The sequence below is a fragment of the Uloborus diversus genome, chromosome 10 (assembly GCF_026930045.1).
Source record: "Uloborus diversus isolate 005 chromosome 10, Udiv.v.3.1, whole genome shotgun sequence".
In the NCBI taxonomy this organism is placed as follows: Eukaryota; Metazoa; Arthropoda; class Arachnida; order Araneae; family Uloboridae; genus Uloborus; species Uloborus diversus.
The window spans coordinates 99,421,200-99,436,586 of NC_072740.1; the positions used below are offsets into that span (position 1 = coordinate 99,421,200).

Sequence of the window (15,387 nt, forward strand, 5' to 3'; positions counted from 1 at the left end):
ATACAGATTCGATGAATGACTGTGCTCGACTGTTTTAAAATTTTTTTGAAACTCATATCCCTAAAAGGTGCATATGAAAGATGTTAAAAACCACTTTTATTTGTTCTCTCATCTTGAACTTTGGTTTTTTTAGAGGTCACCAAAAGTTGTTTTCGTAGTCAAAATTGGAACTTTTAGACCTTTGCATTTTGCCAAAAACCTATATGAATTACATTTATAGCAGTTAATTTTACTTTGATTTTGACATACATAAACTGATAATCTTACATGCTGAGTTAAGTAGCCATATTTTAATAATTAAAATAATAGCAACCGGTTCAAGTTCAAGATGAAATGTAAAATTTTTACTCACTTGAAAGGGGCACACTTAGGGGACGAAAACGCAAAATAAAATATGGTAAAAACTAATCACTGGAATCACGCTAATAAGAAAAAGTAACTGTTGTTGTGTGTTTGCTTACCCTTTATTGATTACAGTCCTTCAAAAATCAGAAATATGACATTTTTTGAACCCTATAAAACAAAAGAGGAACGTTGTGGGACATCACACATTTTTTATGATAATATGTTTATGTGATATAGCATGATGTGACAAGAGCAGGGGAGGGATTACGATGAAATGTGACATTTTGTGATAAAAGAGGGATGGGGTCAAATATGATGAAAAAAAAAAGTGACGTCTATGGAGAACCCTTTATTCTAGCTTTAGTAATAACTGCTTGATTAAAAATGTTCTTTAACTAAAGTACTTTTCATACTTTATAACAGAAGTAGTTTGAAGATTTTAGAACACGTTCAGCAATGAATACTTTTAAGACCCTTGCAGCAAATTGCTTCTTGAAATCTAAAACCTGTGTCTATAATATCACTTCCACAACCTTGAATGAAAACGCCTACTCTTGCATTGCACACACTTCTTTTCAAAGCTTCACACATCCAGTCAGCAACCAACTTTGAAGATCCAGTCATCTTCACACATGTTTTCCCATTATCAGTTAAATCTTTGTACTATAAAACAGTAATTATAAACAATCAGGTTAATAATTCCATTTAGCAATGACAAGTTGATCAAAATAATTGAAATGATTTGCTTTTTAAAGAAAATTTTAAAATTCAGCACAATTTCTTCACTGTGGGAAGTCTTGTTTTTTCGTATTTTTTTTAGAAATCAATGGACTAAGTTTATGCTAGATTGTTTAGTAAGGATTGAAAAAATAGTAGTAATGCATTAGAATACCTTTATAACGCCAACCTATATATATAACGCAATTCTCTACAAACCGCACAACTTTTCAGAAGTTAACAGCAGTTTGGCAGTTCAAAAAAGTCCTCTGTTCTGCCTTGTAAAGATAAAAATAGTAAAGCAAGTTAAATTTTGAAACAGTTTTTCACCTTTCCATCTTCTTTCAAATCTTGATTAGTATTCACAGTAAAAAAGTATCATATTGTTCTTGCAAATGCAGCTGTTATGCAAACCAAGAAGCTAGCAGAAGTGCAGGATAATACACTTTCTTTTGATAGTGAAACACATTTATTTGTGAATGACAATACAATCACATATTATTTTGTATAATTAGTGCTTTAATACTCATTGCAGTTAAAACTTATTTTAAAGTACAAACATAGAGATATGTTCTGAATACATGTTTCAAAATTTGTGAATTGATCTATATAACGCAAAATCCAGTGTAATGCAAAGACTTTGATCCCGAGGTGTGCCTTATAATGATCTTCTACTGTAGTTTCAAAGTATTACATGAGATCACGAAGGGCAAATAACCGACTACGTGATTGTCTTTGCTTAATGTTCAAGTTTTGCAATGTTATTGATATTTGAGTAAAAAAACGTGTATGCATGCAGTGGCGGATACAGCCGGCTGGCGACCGGGCATTTGCCCGGTGGGCCGGTCATGTTTCGAGCCGATCAACTAACAGCAAAGTCTTTCGGGCCTCTATACTAACAGCAAAATGTAAATTTTGCGCGCATGTGTTTGTAATGACGAAAATTCGCAAAACACCAGTTTCAGCTCCTTTTTACGCATGGGCTTGAAGGTGGAGAGAGGCAGGGCCATCGCCAAGAAGGGAGGGGGGAACTTCTGAAATGGGGCCGCCTATGTTCTTTTAGTGATGCAATAAAAAATGAATAAACAAATGAATAAATTTTAAAAACAAGAGGGAAAAAATAGTGGTCCTTAAATGTTAAAATACGTTTGGTCCCTTTGACGCTTTTATTTATGAATGACCATTCACAATTACTATAAAATGCTTACAACAAGGGCCGACGAGAGGTCATATCAGCTTAGTTGGAGAGCAGGGGCCCGTTTCGGAACTGAACTTGTGCAGAGAGTAAAATATCTTAATGGTAAAAAGTGTAGAAGGGACCCTGTGAAAAAAATAACATCGGACCCGCCTTTGTTCTCGGCGACCCTATGTATAACAATTAGAACAAAAGTGACAAGAAGTATTTTTTTTCCCTAAAATTACAAAAAAAAAAAAAATGAAAATCTTAAAATACAATTGAGAAGCCTGAAAGTTTCTGCATTGTTAAGATTATCAAAACAGAGGTCGCCGAAATCCAAACATTTTTTGACGAAAAATAAAGTATTCTGTACGTTTGTACATACTCACGGTTACCATAATCACAATCTTCTATTTTTCATGCTTGTAATCATAATCGTAATCGATTACAATTTCTCGTAATTTACTCCAAGCCTTTTATATATATATATATATAGACTCATGCGTTTGTGAAAATTGCAACACCAAGAAGTAATTTTGCAAACGAACCAAAATTCGCAGGAAATGTATAGCAGGGTAAGATATGCAAATGAATAGAATTACAGAGACGTCGCACATGCGTGGACCGAGAAATGCCCTCTGAACTGCGGCGTAAACTATGTATATAAAGGGCTGTAAAGGTTCTTTGAAATCATCATCTGTAAATGGTAGATGCTTCTCTAGTACTCAATATGCCTCGTCCGAAACGCAGAGCGTCCATACCAACGAGCAACGGAGTTTGAATGGGGTTGCATGATCAGCATGCGTGATTATTTACTTCCGTGCGTAATGCCTCAACTCGGTTGCGTATTTGTAAAAGATGCATAGGAGACGATGAAATTAGAGCCGAAGGGCTCGCCCAGCTCACGCAACTGAACGACGCCACGAAGTTATCGACACCTCACCCGCCTAGCTGTGATGGATCGTATAGGGCCCTCTCCTACGCTAGCACAATGTTGGACTATGGCTACAGGTGTCACACTTGCTGCATCCACGGTTCGTCGACATCTGCTGCGCAAGAGCCTGCATGTAAGAATTATGGATACAGGTGTCACACTTGCTGCATCCACGGTTCGTCGACATCTGCTGCGCAAGAGCCTGCATGTAAGAATTATCCCTATACAGGATTCCCTTCACCCTCAACAATCGTTACTTCCGGCTTCAATGGGCCCACCAACACGTTCAATGGCATGCAGACTAGTAACAGGTCGCCTTCTCGGATGAATCCAGATTTAATCTGCAATATAACGATGGACGTCTACGCGCCAGAAGTTACACATAGGAACGTATCACCTCCCAGAGTGTAATCCGACGTCATACCGTGCTGGCTCCAGGCGTCATGGTCTAGAACACTATTGAATATCAAAGGCAGTCCCATCTAATCCGAATTACGGGAAACCTCAATAGTGAGCTATGCTTCAGGGACGCTCTGCAATGTCGGAGGTACTACCCTTTCTTTAGAGCATTCCTGGTGCAGTGTTTCAGTAGGACAATGCACGTCCACATGTCGCACATAACGTACAAGTGCTCTTCGGTGCACGACAGGTTACGCTACTTCCTTGGTCTGCCCGTTCTCCGGATATGGCGCCCATCGAGCTTGTCTCGGATTGCGTTGGTCGGAGACTCACAAATGTGTCTCGTTCGGCAGTTGGTACGGATGAACTTTGGCTTCAGATTGAAGACATATGTGATGCTATTCCCAGTTTAACATTCAGTATCTCTATGGTTCGATACCAAAATGTGTTCAGGCTCGCTTAGCTGCGCGGAGTAGCCAAATTCGATATTAACTTACGCCTGTTATTTTTATTTCATTGATCTGTAATTTTGATCGTTTATTTGCAGCACTATGAGTAATTATGTGCAATGAATTTCATTCCTTTCCAATAAGTCCTTCATGTTGTTGCAATTTTTACAAACATGAGTGTATATATGTGTGTGTGTGTAATTAAAATTTCCTTTTTTGTATAAAGAAGAGTTTTGTTTCTATGTTGCTTACCAAATTAATGCAAAAATTTTTGCATTCCATCAAACCATCTCCATCGCATTTAGGCTTCTCAAGCTTATACTCAGTTTGCGTTATTACATTTTCACTTGATAGGCCGTTTTCTGCTATTAAATAACTAAAGCAATTGCATGTTTCAGCTTGGGAAGTCAGCCTAAAGTATAAAAAATGTACTTTAAAAACATGTTGAAGGATAGTACATGACGAAAATAATTTCACAACCGTATTAATCAAACATACTTTCAATGAAATCTAGTTTTAATTTTATGAATATAACATAAAGATTAGTTTATTGTGAACTTAGATCATTTTAATGGTTGTTAATACTTTTCAACATAAATAAATATGTTTCATTAGCGAAATGCATCGACTGTTAATATTTTGTTTGTAAAATTTGAATTTGTTTATCTAGTTAAAACGCATTAAATGCATTGTAATTCTAAGGAAAATTTAACCTTTGAAAACCACGTTTGTACATAAGGTGGATGGAACATGAAAGGCCATGCTCCTTTGAAAGCCAACTGTAGAAAATCATAGTTATTGTCATGTGATGACAAATTCCTTCCACTCACACCTAGCTTCATCAAACTCAAGGATACAGTCGCGGGGAGAGTCACTCCCGTCGCTATTTTGTCGGTGCGGGCCCTCGTTTCGTAGGCTTCAGTTGTCGACGTTAAAATTGTAATTCGCACACTCAGCAAAAGGTTTGTTTTTTTTTAATGTAAATTACCTATTACTATCTTAATTATTTTTTTTTCTGTAAATTGTCATGTAAGGATTTGCTATCGTACTGAAAAAAAAAACAATAATTTTGTTTCAATTTTAGTTAAATTATTGGTAGTGTTCCCTATGAAAATCGGCGGTTCCTTGTAAGGCCAATCAAAATTGACGGTTGACCTTGCTAGGATACATGAGCCTTACAAGGAACATTTACAAATCGTGGAAGTATGAACACTTAGCTTTTCATTATAAATACGTACCCGGAAAGTTGAAAAAAAGTTTTATGTTTATAATATTATTATTTGTCAGCGTTATTCAACTTGTTAACTCAGACTGAATAGATATTTCTTTTTAAACTATTTTATTAGTGATTAGCTCTAAATTTCTTTTCTGGAAAGGTTATTTCTGTAAATATGGTTATAAGAATAAGTCGATAACAGTATAGATGATTAAATTTTATCCGCATAATTTCAGATTTCAAGAGAATGTCAGGATCAAAACCTAGAAAAAGAGGGAGCACATGAGATGAAGATACTTCAAAAGACGCGCCATGAAACAGTACAAAATATTCAGTTTAATACAAATGCTGCAGCGATGAAATTAAAGCGCACTCTTAGAAACCATTTATTAAGCGATAACAGTACCTGTCATGGATGCCAATTCTTAGTTTGGCCTTTTTAGGAACATTTTGGCCTTACAATGAACGGACCCATAAGAAGGCCATTATGGGTTAAATTTTTTAAAAATAATTTCATTCTAAATCGTATTGGAAACTTATTTGTTATCGAAATAATACTCATTACTGTAATTTTTAAATAATTTCCTTTAATATATTCTTATTTATACGATAGTGTTCAAGAAACGTTTGTTGAGTTTTGTTAAGTTTGTTGTGATTATAATATGTTAAGTATTTAATGTTTCATTTAAATGATAGAGCTTTTAATGTAGTTTTAGTAAAAGCGGAAATTTTGATTATTACAACTGTAGTTTTAAGTTGAACGACTGAGTTACATTATTGGCCTTGTATGATTGGTTCTTTACAAAGCCGTTTGGAAGAGCTTAACAAAAGTTAAGCTTAAAAAGTAGTGATTATATCTAGAATTAAAAAGTTATTTATATGATATACAATAAAACAAAGTATTAATTAAGTTTGTTTCTTTCATTTATGCAGTAATTGAACTCATTAAAACTGTTTTTTCCTTAGAGTGGCCTTTCCTGGTTCATCCACCTTAGTGCTACTTTGCTGCAGCTGTGTGTATACGAACCCTTAATCCTATAAGGTATTATGAGATCTTATAGGATTAAATAATCATATGATTTTCAGGGCTTCAAATGTGATGACACTATCGAAACATTGGCGGTACGATCAATTGAAGCAAAAAAAAAAAAAAAAAAAGAAAGAAAACACATTAAAGAGAAATTAGGATTATTTTTGGAACTTTTCTTTTCTTTATTTGAAGTGCGTCATTCAAGAAATGGTCGATACCACGTTCAATACGTACTTTTCATAATTTAGAGTTAGATTTCTTTTTCCTTCAAACTGTATGAAATCCCAGACCTAGTTTACACTGCGTGCTTCAAGAAATGTATCAGGCCATGTTTAAATTTAGGAGATACTTTGGTATTTATGATGTATATATATATATATATATATCGTGTCACGATGTTTGTTCGGGGTAAACTCCGAAACTACTCAACCGATTTTTATCAAATTTCATACCTATGTGTCATTTGGTCTAACTTGACAGATAGGATAGTTTTTATAATTTTTATTGTAAATTACTAAAAATTCTTAATAGATGACGGTGTAAGTTAATTAATCGATATTAGCTCTAACATTGTTTGACCTACTTCTAAAAACACTATAATAAAAAAACTCCAAAACGTTGCTTATTATTTCCAAATAACGTTTCAGGATTTTACAGGTTTTTAATCACTTCCTGAGAAAATCAACTATATTTGTCAAAAATGTCCTGAATTGCTACAAATTACAGATTTCACACCCTTGTGAAAAATATTTTTATCCACCAGTATCAAGATTAACTGAACGTATTTAATAGGTCTATCGGTTTCTAGTTCGATTACGTTCCGTTCAGGTTGACTCCTCCCAATGAGAGCGAAAAGATATCTCGATACGAAGCTTTGCAAGAACTGCCGACGAGTTGCATTCAAGCTACTTGCTTGAGAGTCTGTCTTAGCGTTGGCGATGCTTGCAGTACTGCTTTGAGAGCTTTCTTGGAAAAGCAGAAAGGTTCCAGGTTATTATATGAAACCTACGTTAGGCTTCTGTGAAGGTGCCAGAATCATAACTGGCTTTAATCAAGAAGACTACTGAATTCTTCGAAAATTTTCTAGGAGAATTTGTGGAAAACGACTGAATTTAAGCGAAAAACATGTATTTTCTTTCTTTTTTCCCCCAAGAGCTTTTTAATATCATTAATTCTTGCAAAGATACGTTCGCAACAGAAAATTGCACTGGCAATTGCATCGTCAGGCATTGCTGCTACTTTTTTTTATATGGTAGACGAACAGCACATTCAGCTTTAAAGCTGCCTATTAGATATTCATAACAAACCAAACGCAATGTGTAACATTAAAGAAAAAAAACGCGGAATGGCTGTAGTGTTGCAAAAGAGTGCAGTTATAATTTGGGATAAGTGTACTATGGTCCATGAGTAAAAGCATTCATTCGAAGCACATCATAGGATTATGCAAGATTTGAAAGGGAACGGTAAACTTTTAAGTGAAATTATCTGAATTCTGTCTCGGGACATCCGGCAGACATTGCCAGTTATTCCGATGAAATCAACGCATGTTTAAAACAATCGTTTTTATATCGTAATGTCGAGATAATGCAATTGACCATGAACATGCGAGTATAAACGCAAAATGATCTATTCGCAAAAGTATTTTCTAAGCAATTGCTGCGTGATGTAAACGGTGAAATTGAACTGTTTCAAAATATACAGTACAACAAATAGCCAGACAGTTTCTACACTGCCGTTGAGAGGAAAAGTGAATTAATTGAGAGTGTATGCCCGGATGAATTTATTTTTTTAAATCATAATTGCTTTTGTAATCGCGTTGTTTTGGTAGCAAAAGACGTTGATGCAGATTCAATTAACTTTTAGATACAACAGTTGTTGCCCGGTAATTTGAAGTCATTTAAATCAATCGATAGAATTGTGGATGAGAACGAATCCATAATGTTTCCAACTGAATTTTAAATTCTCTGGATATACCAGAAATTACACCACACAATCTCCAGTTAAAAATTGGTTCGCCGATTAATCTTCTCCGAAATTTAAAGCCATCTAGCTTTTGCAAATATACACGTATAGTCATCAATAGGATCACCGGAAATGTTCTTGAAGCAACAATTTTGACGGGGAAGTTTAAATGAGAAATCATCCTGCTGCATTAATATCCTCAGAATCTCCAATATAGTTTAGAAGACTTCATTTTCCGCTTCGCTTAGTTTTCGCGATAACCAAAAATAAATCTCAAGGCAAACAATGCCTGTTTGGACTATGAAAATAGGCTTTTCCCCCATGGGCAATTACATGTCACCTGCTCACGAGTGGAAAAACCGTCAAATATATTCGTGTTAGCAAATTACAGTTTGACCAAAAATATTGTGAACAAATTAGTACAAAGATAATTTTCAAATTTAATAATTTAAAAAAATCGAAACAATAGTTCGAAATCAATGTTATCTACCTTATTTATAAAATTCCGTTTTATAGCTTATCAAATTATTTAGTATATTTTGTGAGAAGTCATTGATTAAGAACTATAGTTAAAGCTTAGATGAATAAAATGTACATACAAAATTGTATTTTGCTTAATGCTTAATTTCAACATTCCGTTTCTATAACATTCCGATCTTCAAGTCATTTTGCTCGTTTGGCCGAAGTAAGTACTTCCTAAATTTACCAAACACAAGTATAGTAAGTAATGCTTTTACTATAGAAATTTAGTTAGTACTTACTAAGTTTAACAAGTTCCTACTTCGGCCAAACACGAACATTCTCAATTCCCTGTGATTTAAAATCGACTGAACTTTTTCCAGCTTTGTTAAATTTATTTATAATTTTAAACGATCAAATTAATATTTTTAACAAAGCTGGAAAAAGTTCAGTCGATTTTAAATCACAGGGAATTGAGAATGTTCGTGTTTGGCCGAAGTAGGAACTTGTTAAATTTAGTAAGTACTAACTAAATTTTCTATAGTAAAAGCATTACTTACTATATGTATATTAATATATATATATATATATATATATATATATATATATATATATATATATATATATATATATATATATTAATATACATATGCATATTTTTTTAATTCCTCCAAAATTTTGAGTCAAAATATTCGTTAAAAATCTGATGATGCAAATGTTTAATAGTATTTTAATATGTTTTATCTATTCATATACTGTTTCTATTAAAAATAATATAATACTGTTTCATCTGTGTATCTTCTTTTTATATGTTTTGATATTTTTTTTTTTGATAAAAACAAACATTCAGGCGATTTTTTTCTTCTTAGTAGTTGTTTGACTAATAACTTCAGAGCGTAGCCAAATATTGGGGCACAAGGAGTAGTTCTGTCCTTGAGCACCATTATTTGGCTAAGCGAACCGAATGCGAAGGGTCGCTGAAGGTCCCACAGTGGGAAAATAGTTCAAAAACTTTTATGAGATATGAATACGGTGCTTCTAAATTTTAAACAAGTTTTTGAGAGCTTTCTGAAATACTTGGAAAAGTTTCTGAATAATTCAGAAAAAGGTTTACAAAATATTTAGAAGCGTATTTTAAAACTACAGTACAGAAAGTGACATCTGACCTATTTGGAAACGTTTCTGAAAAGTACGTGCACCGAAGCTGCCCCATAGTTTCAGAAATGTTTCTAAATTTTTTACAATACATATTTTCATCCTATTAAATTATCTTTCGGTCTGAAGAAATATTTACAGACAATATTTCTTCAGCACTTTACGAATTCACTGATGAATTGTTAGTCACTTTAAAGTTTATGCACGTGAACGAATACTAATGTGCAGTTTCATTTTCAAAAATTTATAACATCGTTAACACTGTATCATTTGACGCATGACAGTAAAAGCATTTTAATTGATACATGTAACTATTTTTTAATAATTGGAAAAACTGCCATAATACCGCATCTTGCATTAGATTTTTTTTGGAGGGGGGGGGGGGGTAGAAATGAAAAAAAAAGTGCATAAACCAATGAATGAACAGCCGCAACCAGTGCACAAACACAATGTTTTTAGTCGTTTTCTTTTAGGAAATGTGTAAAAACAAGTTACTACTGCTAATATATCTTTTTTGAGAAAAACTTTATAAACCGTGTAATTTATTCATTTACTGGTCGGTCTATCCAATACTCTAAAAAAAGAAAGAAAAAAACATCAAACTGCTATTGTTAATCACGTTTTCGCGGAACCATAGAAAACATGCTATATACCAGACAGCCCTGTTATCACATCCTGAGGCTGTAGTTTCCTTCTTATTAGAACTCCTCAGTCAGGAATAGTGAATATAACGATATGTCATCTCACTGAAGATAACTTCACTTTATCTACCAGTTTGTTGGCACTCTCAGCTTCAATGAGATGACATATGCCTCCAGCTCGGTTATTCACTATTCCTGACTTCGGAGTTCTAATAAGAACGAAACTGCTGTCTCAGGATGTGATAACCGGGCTGGTATATTGCATGTAGTTCTGCCTGAGCCCTGGCTTAGGGGTGGTAACTTACTGCTACATAGAAAACATGGATTAAAATTCTGTAAACTAAACGGTTTTAAATTACTGCGGAATTTAAAATTTTCTTAATGGGGTTTTAATTCAATTTAATTAATTTAATGGGGTTCAAATAATTTCCTTAATGGGATTACCGTGTCTTGTTCAGTTTCGTTCAATCAATACAAATGACGGTTTAAAACCAGCAGCTAAATAAGATACATATTTTTTCAAGATACTGCTCTAAGTGTAAATTATTATAATACTTAAACACATAAACTACATTACCCAAATAGGCAGAAGGACAGTAAAGCTACAAAACAATAGTTATTCATCTCGTCTGATATAAACTGAGTAAACTAAACCTGTTGCTTTCCAAGATCTTCGCTTGTTTAATTTCTTACAGTTACAACTTTCATTATCTATCCTTACTCCTATCAAGAAACAGATGATTTTTCTGGTGTATTTTCTCAGAGCAATTGAATTTTTGTTTGATTTTCTGAAGTACTCAGATAATAACATAGCATTAAAATAATCTCATTTTTTAGCTGATGATTTCACATCATTTTCATAAAATTTGGTGCACATAGCTCAATCAATCATAATAGAGTTGCCAGAAAGGTATTAAAAAAACTTTTTTTTAGTTTAAAAAAAAAAAAGGAAAGTTCTTCCGCCTCTTTCTCAAAGTACGTAAATACCTTGGTGCTTGAAAATCTAAATAAGCAATAACAACTTTAATTGCACGAATTGCATATTACTGCAGGCTTGTGTTTTGGCGTTACAAGGAACTCCTTTTTCAAAGCAAACGAATTGAACTTATGCATTAAAAAACACTTGGATGTCTTATCCTGTATTGTATCCCTGAATTGTAACAAAAATAGATATAGGGTAAATGATTAGGTATGGGTAACCTACCATCAGTGGTGGGCAGGCTTGTCGTCAGTTGTCAATATCCAGTTTATAAACGATACCCCAATGGAATTCCCCATCAGTGGAATCTGAAAAAAAAAAAAAAAAAAAAAAAGGCATCTTTCAAGAACCACCATATTTTTTCAAAACGTAAGTTTGTATCTATAGTGTGATTTATTATGTCAGTGCTTCTCGCTTACCAATAGTGAAATTTCTTTGCATTTAAGTTTTTGAAGGGTTTCTTTTTAAGCACCTGATTTTCTTTTTAATGCTTCTCATTCACCACTAGTGCGTTTTCTTTGCATTTAAGTTTTTGATGGGTTTCTTTCTTGCAGACTTGAGATCGCTGCTATTAAAAAAAAAAAAAAAACAGATTGCAAATGGGCTCCTGCCGCCTCCTTCCTTTAGCGGAGTCCCGGGATCGCATCGAAACTGATTTAGCGGCTTTATTGGGTCGGGTCGCACTCAGCAATCGAGTGGGCCTGTGCCCTTTGAAAATGTGGCAAGGTTTCTGGACTCCAGGACTTGGAGCAACCTATTCATCCTAGATTTTTTTCGATCGTATGCGTGTATTTTTGCCATTAATTTACATTTTTAAGATCTTGTCCAGATAATTTGCGAATAACTAGTCACTTAAAGGTATTTTAGTAATGCGCACATTAATGACTATAATTAATATTTTGGCCATTTTTACTCAAATTATTACTTTAAATCGAGGATAAAACGGAAGCATAATCTGACAAACGATAAATTAAAATGAAGCATCAGAATAACTCTATTTATTTTTTATTTCTTAATTTATTTTTGTTGTTGTTGTTGAGACGAAACTTTCAAAAGCGATTAATCAATAATCCATGTTTTAATTTTAATGTTACTCGAACTAGTAAGTCAAGATACTTTAAATTTGATCATATTGTATAATAAATAAGTGTTTTAATATTGTTGAATACTTCTTTTCTGTTCTTCCTGAAAATAATTGAATGCAGCAAGCACGATCATTATTAGTTTTGAATATGCACGTAACTAAGCGATTGGGACCACAAGTGGTCAAACCAGTGTGTTCCAATTTATGTCAAATATATTAAATAAAAATCATCGTTGAGAAATTGAATTACATTTTCACTCAAGGATGCCCATCCCTCCCAAGCTCAATAGCACAAATCTCCCTCCCCCCTAAAAAAAATCTCAACCCTCTTTACCTTTTTTTATACTTTAGTTCTCTTTCATTTATTTATTTATTATTTTAAATATTATTTATTTATGTATTTATTTTTAATATTTGTTATTATTATTATTTTATTGGAAAAGTTCTGTGCTGTGCCAATGATAGACCACATACACACACACACAAACTGAATAAATAAATGAAATAGAATATAAAAAGAAAAAAATGAAATAAATAATTTAAATAAAAAATAAATTTTAAAAATCTCCCCCAGAAATTTTGATGGCGTAACTTGCGCCATAATCCCCCCGGAGGGCACCCCTGTTTTCACTTCTACAAAAGTACAATTTCTTAGTTCTAACCATATGAGAATTAGTTTTTTCCATGAACTAGAAATGCAACATCACAGCTCAACAACTATACAAATTAAACCCTTAACTATGCACATAACTTATCATTTATCCTAATCGTCATAAAGATACACATGTATAAATAATTTTTCATATCGTTTCTTAGTGAAAAATTGATTCCTGTTGCTTGATTCAGACACGAGTGACGTTTGACTGAAACAACGTCACTGCAACTGAAAAAAACATTAATAGATCGAAATAAAAAGCGAATCTGCGAGCGTACTTACAGTAAAATGTTCTTGCTTTTATAAGTTAAAATAATTACCTGTGAACATAGGATTTAAAAAAAAAAAATCAAATTTGATTTGGATTATTTGGAGATTCGGCTAAACGAGGGATGCACAAAGAAGGATCTATTGTTATGATGAAAACACCTTTGACCTTTACTATACGAAATATTTACCATACGAAAAAAGAAAACTATGCAGAAGTTACACGGAAAAAATAATTTTAGATAAATTGAAGGAGAAAAAACACAGAATAATAAATTAAATAAAAATATAAAAAATTAAAAGTAAACTGCAACATATCAAGCATATTATTTCGGTTGTCCTTCTTTCATCTCTTGTTCACTTAACGTATTCTGAAGGACCACTTTAGGAGCAAAAATTAGGCGTTTTCTCTCCCGTTTCATCGTTTGATTTGAACAAGTTATAAATGTGTTTTGGACGGATCAACAGATTTTACATTAGACGCTCAGAAATTTTATTTTCATCAAAAAATTTCGACTTGAGAAACGTTATTACGAAGAACGAGTTTTGATGAATATTATTCGGACAAATGCATTCTTGATAAAAATGAATTTTTGAACAATTTTACCACAAATGAGCCACACGTAGATTGTCAAAAAAATTTCTGAAGAAAGAAGCATCAAAATTATTTTTTAGCATTAAAGTGTGTGATTACGTTATTTTTAATCAGAAAGAACCGTTAATTTTTACCTGCACTCTTTGTGAACGAAATAGATGGCGCCACGTATACTTTTGATCTGTTAGTAGATTTCATAAAGTTTGTTCTTGCGCATTGGGGTGCATCGAAAAAGACTTCTTTTGGAAATTCAATTTCAAGTTAAAACAAAAAGTTACTCCTACAAACCCACATACTACATGTAACACTAAAATTGCATTTAAATCAAAAACTATTTAGGTATGCCGCACGGTGCCTAAAATTTATAATTTTAACGAAAACAAATCCTTTTTTCTATTTAAAAAAAAAAAGGAATTTAGAAATGGCGCCACTATTTGTTTCAGTTTCCCACAATTTCATTCCGATTACACATTTTGATTTAGACTGGGGACAACAATTGTAACAAAGTTTCATACTATTTGAACACAGTGGCGGATCCAGCCGATTGTTTTGGGAGGGGCCATTCGAAATTTTTGAACAAACTTCGAACTCCCCAGAAATTTTATTAAAATGAAGTTTTAAAAACTCAATTTTCGGGATATCGAGACATTAGGTGAGGGGGTGGATTTAGGAATCTCCATCGAAAATGTTTCAAAATTTAAATTTCCGAGTAGTTTTTGAAAATTAGGAAGCTAAAAATGCATTTTGTCTATTTTTGATGATGTACGGAGAAAGGTCAGGTTTCGAGCGCTGGCCCCAAAACACTTTTTGAAAATAAAGCTTAGAAACCAAAATATTTTGTCATTATATATTGAGAAGTTAGAAGAGGAGGGGTGCTCTTCTCTAACTCTTCAACTCTTCAGCCTAAAAATGCACCTTTAGGTAATGTTTGCTTACATTAAAGAAAGTGTGAAGGTGCTTAGAATCCTTTCTTCCTGGAAATATTTTGCCTTTGAGGTTCTAAAAAGTTGATTTTTAACTATATTTATACATGTTTTAGAAAGGGATGGAAGATTCGTGAGCTCCTCTAAAAACCTCCTTTTAAAGCTATAATCACGATATAAACTATCGAGGGAGGGGGTCCTATCAAAAATCGTTTGTAATTGAAGTTCCAAAAAATTTCATTTACGTTGCTTTTAAGCAAGTTAAGTGATAAGGGCTGGATAAGCTAGTTTCCGTTGACATTTTTTCCAAATAAAAAGTCTTAAAATGCAATTCTTTGCTACCTATTAAGGCATTTGTGAAAATGCATGGGAAAAGGGGGTTCTCCCCCTAGTTTCGAAA

General features: G+C 33.3%; 1 protein-coding gene across 1 annotated transcript; it reads right to left on the minus strand.

Annotated features, from left to right (window-relative positions):
* Positions 1-680: 680 nt before the first annotated feature.
* On the minus strand, positions 681-11,167 carry LOC129231750 (uncharacterized). Its single transcript, XM_054866109.1, has 3 exons — positions 11,062-11,167; positions 4,274-4,433; positions 681-1,008 (listed from the first exon to the last, which is right to left on the minus strand). Exons 1-3 carry the CDS (start codon positions 11,106-11,108, stop codon positions 796-798), a joined length of 420 nt encoding a protein of 139 aa, XP_054722084.1. The 5' UTR covers positions 11,109-11,167; the 3' UTR covers positions 681-795.
* Between the last annotated feature and the right edge of the window lie 4,220 nt (positions 11,168-15,387).